The 4602-nt window shown below is 34.5% G+C and overlaps 1 protein-coding gene across 1 annotated transcript in view; it reads right to left on the reverse strand.

Moving 5' to 3' along the window:
* Positions 1 to 3893: 3893 nt before the first annotated feature.
* Positions 3894 to 4602, reverse strand: part of LOC107104759 (nuclear factor 7, ovary-like) — a 1492-nt gene continuing 783 nt past the window's right edge. Inside the window, exon 2 of the mRNA XM_015404846.1 lies at positions 3894 to 4599. Within this exon, the coding sequence (XP_015260332.1) occupies positions 3973 to 4599 (627 nt within the window). The 3' untranslated portion in view covers positions 3894 to 3972. The remainder of the gene's footprint in view (positions 4600 to 4602) is intronic.

Here is a 4602-nt window from a genome sequence, read left to right on the forward strand (position 1 = left end):
AAGAAGATGGTTCTATAGAATATAAGGGAAGGTTGGAGAAATTATAAGAAATGTTGGAGAATTCAGGAAAGGATAATAACTAGATTAAGGTTGGGGCACAAAGGACTCAACATTACATATAATGGGAAAACATGAAACAGGAAGATGTGAATTCTGTGAGGAAAGTGAGACAATAGAACATGTAATGTTTAACTGTAGGAAATATCAGGTAAAGACTATAACTGTTAAGGAGTCTAGAACAGGAAAAGGAACAATTTAACATTATAAACCTTTTTTGAAAGGTTATTTTTTTACATGAATTATGAATATATATTTTTTTCATTTCTTGTAAGTTACTTTGTGGGGAAAAGAGTGTAGAGTTTTGGTGCTTTTTTTGTAAGTCTTTTTTTTTTTTAGCTAGTTAGTCTTGGTCCTCACTCCCTACTGGTTGGTGGAGGTAATGCACGTCCTTTCAACATACAGGTCAATCAAATAGTCAACATTGGAACTTGGCAGTCCGATAACAACATCCGATTAATAAAGGCATCTTGTACTGGGTGTAAATCTGAACCCAGAGTATTTCATTAAAAGATCCTTTCTTAATAAAGCCTCAGTATCTTCTAGAATATCCAGAGCTGCTCCACCTCCATTTCTGTCTCTTCTANTTTTAAGGCCGCATAACGAGGACTCTTGGAATCCGACCAGACCTTGGTGCCGCGCTATGACGTAATCGGCCTTCGAATCCGGTCTTCTAAGGATGCGTCCTAGGTTTTCGAACAGAGCAAATATCTCTGAAAGTTTCTGAACACACATGGCAGCTTAGGAAACTTTCCATAGCTCTCTCTGCCATTTTCTAATGAATTATTTCAAAAGCAGGACTCAATAAAGTTTCAGCTTCTCTTAAAATCCTCCAAATATTTCTCTCGTTTTCCAGCAGAGATCTAACACCCAGTAATGGCGTCTCAGCTCAGTTCAATAACATCTGAAAATACTTTTAGTTTCTTTAACCTGTTATTCAAGTTTTAAATAAAACAATCTGTCTTTTCAGTTTGCCTCCAGCAGGCGGTGCTGTTGCAGCATCTTTCACAGCTAAATGGCGAACTTTCTATTGCTAAAGACTAACTTGAATAATTTCTTTCTCACTATTCTTACCCACTCTTTAACATTTCAACTTACAGTAAACAAATATATTAAAACAAATAAAAAATATATTTAAAGGAAGGATTTTACCTGTTGGTTGTTACCTGTTAAAGAATCATTGCTCTTTAGATTTTAAAATGTTCGTTCTTCAATTTCCAACTATATTAAAAGTATAATAATCACTTTAAAAGTCAAAATGAGGAAAAGTCTGTTTTGTTTTTTACTCCATTTTGTTCTCTGTAGATTAATAAACAATTTCAGGCATTATCTATTTGGTTTTTTTTTCTTTTGGTTCCTTTTTCACATTGAAAAATAAGTACAGTTATATATGAAGACATAGATCTTTAAGAAATCCATGAAATTTTGCTCAATTTTAAGCCACATTGCTCTTGTTTGTTGTTTTTTTCTCATAACTTGCACATATATCTTCTATATTTTTTATTTTTATCCCGTTCTTACCTCCTTTAAGCCTGTATGCTTTTTTTCATGGTTTGGTTGTGGATTTGAGCTGTCAATTGAAAACTAAAGTCATTTTCATTGTTTTTGCATCAACCTGATCATTGAAATTTAAGTTAATTATGAACTGAGAACAATGTCAATCAGATAATTGCTTCAATCAGATCTTTAAATTAACACATTAAACAAAAATGTTTAATATTTTCAGAAAACTACAAAACTGCTAAAACAATTAGTTCCTCTAAATCAAGGTTAAAAACCTGTTTATTTAGAGTCTCTAACTTGATTTAAATTGTTAATTGAAATATTGTCACTTTTAGTTTCTATGTTATGTTTCCAACTCTTCTTTACCTGCCTTTATTTTTTAAATTCCATGTGTTTCCATTTCTTATGATTTATTCATGTAAAGCACTTTGAATTGTTTTGTTTCTAAAATGTTAGAAAATGTAAAATAGAAATGAATAGTATAGAAAAGTAAAATATGAATGAAATAAAATGACCTTGACTGTTTTCTCACTGATTTTATTGAAAGAATGATTAGGAAACTCTTAGAGCTGAATCAGAACATTGGCATCAATTTCAACTAAGTCAACTGTAAATCCATCCTGATCTCTGTGTCACATATTTACTGTTGATCCAGGAGGAAACACAGTTTAGAACCATAGCTGGTTTGTGGACTTTGTCATATTAAACAGAACAACTTCCTGCAGGATGAGTTTGATGATCCAGAGATCAGAACATGAAGTCATTGGACCGAGTCGTTCAGATTACTGTGAGAACAAGAGAAAATTAAAGTTCTTCTTTCTGTTTTCGGCTTACTTTCCTGGGAAGTTATTTCAGTGAAGATTTTCTAATGTTGAGACTTCTGGGATTGTTGAAAATGAGCAAGGATGCTGGCTGGTTTATAAAATATTATTTAGTGAAAAACTTTGGTTTAAAATCACCCGATCCTTCACAGGAACCATCATCTGTGTCAGAGGTCCAAATACACCTGAAAGCTGCTGGCTGCAGCAGAGGCAGGAGATTCAGGAAGAAACTCAGCTGTCATCAACAGAGAAAAGAGCTTGTTTTCTTTTTTTCTTTAGGCAGCTTGAGCATCGGCAGACCTTTTTCACAGGGGCATGTACCCCGTTGTGGATCTACGGTGCCTGGGTATGCCTGGGGCATGGATTTTTAAAATTTATTTATCCCTTAAAAAAAAATTATAATTTTCAGTCTGACTCTCTGGCATATGGGGAAATCTACAGAATGCATGTTTTCATTTTTTTTCTTCTTAAAATAGGCCTATAGACTACCACTTTAGTTAGAATTTAAGTCTGACACATGTGGACGGAGTAATCAGAATCCACTTGCCAGTAACGGCCACTGGGAGCAGATAGCAGCCTGATAGTTTCCTGTAACACAGAGTCAGGAGTTTGTCATATCTTATTATTATGAAACACGGTGGTCCTAGTAAAGACACACCAATTAACACCTTGATTGCACATCCTAAATGATAACCAAGTGGGGGGAAAAATGCCAGATGAGGCAAGAGAAAAATCCTCAGGAGAGATTAGAAGTGAGCGATGGATTCAGAAACTATGCCATGCAACGCCAGGTCCGCTCCAGTTTTTCCTTTTACAGTTGCACATTTCAAGTTTTCAAGTTCCTCTTTGCTGACAGATATTTAATGAATATAAATTGTGTCTTCATCAATAGTAGATTAGAGATGTACAATTAAGATCACAAGTGGTCCAATTAAACAGATCCATGTGATGATCAGTATTCTGGATTATAGCATCTATTTATATCCATTTAAAGTTTTAAAAGATGTGATTTATGGTTTAGAGTTTCCAAAATCAATGACAGGTCAAACACGTATTTATATCCATCTCCTTTATTAAGTAGAAACTAAAAGGTGTTCTGAACAATTTACAAATCTTTTTATTAGACGAAATAATTTTAAATTAATACAATAGGATGTTTTCTTAAACATAATGAAGATATTGCTACTAAAAAAGTATTGTTTGTATGTCACGATTAGATCTTATTCTAGATCTGTTCTATTTTCTGAGAATTTATTCAGCAGAAAAGTATACTGTGACAAACTTTAAAGATTAAGGCTGAACTGAAATAATCAACAGATTAAAATAAAAAAAAAACTTTGAAAATTAGCTAAAAATCATAATAAAAAAACTAATAAAGGAATCAAGCAAAATAACAAAATGATCTCATTCTTCAGAGGCTGCTAACAAAACAAATGACTTTACATTTTGGTTTATGATAAAATCTATTGAAATTAAAAATTACAAATTTATAATCATTTTCTGACATGAAAAAAGAATTTAAAGTATTTTTACCAAATATCTGGTATTATTTTAAAGCTAACTTGTCTGCAAATAATAAAGAAACGTCAGATTAACTGATTTTGATGTCAGACGTTTTAGCATCAGCAGATTTTCCAACAGAAAAATAAGGAAAAAGTTTCTCAGTGAAAGTGTCTCTGTGAGTGTAGATGTTAGACATGTCTTCAGGGTCGTAGAAGGACACCTTCCCCCTGTCATAGTCCAGCTGGACTCTGATCCTCTGGAGACTCTTCTTCGCTTTGAGAGTCTTACCAACACCATTACAGTATTTTCCATCATCATGCAGCAAACACCAGATTCCAAATTCAGGTGAAACACATAACTCTCCCTTCCTGTCAACAGACTCTTTAACCAAACCAAGTCTCCATCTAGGATGATCTCCAACCTCCACCTCCCAGCTGTGTTTCCCTGAGCTGAAGCCCTCAGAACCAAAAACAAATTTGTACTTAGTGTTTCTCTCTGGATTATCAGGAAGCTGCTGCTTTGTGTCTCCATATCTCACACTGGTCAGATCATCAGACAGATGCAGCCGTCCATAAGCAGTGTTTGGGTCCAGAATGACAGGACTGAAGTGGACGTTGTCCTTCATCTTCTCCCAGACTCTGAAGGACAGGTTGCCCAGGTGTTTGGCCACATCTATCAGAGCTCCTGAGACCAGCTGTGGATCTGACAGTGAGCTCTG

Source organism: Cyprinodon variegatus, unplaced genomic scaffold, assembly GCF_000732505.1.
Source record: "Cyprinodon variegatus isolate N-32 unplaced genomic scaffold, C_variegatus-1.0 Scaffold1875, whole genome shotgun sequence".
NCBI lineage: Eukaryota > Metazoa > Chordata > Actinopteri > Cyprinodontiformes > Cyprinodontidae > Cyprinodon > Cyprinodon variegatus.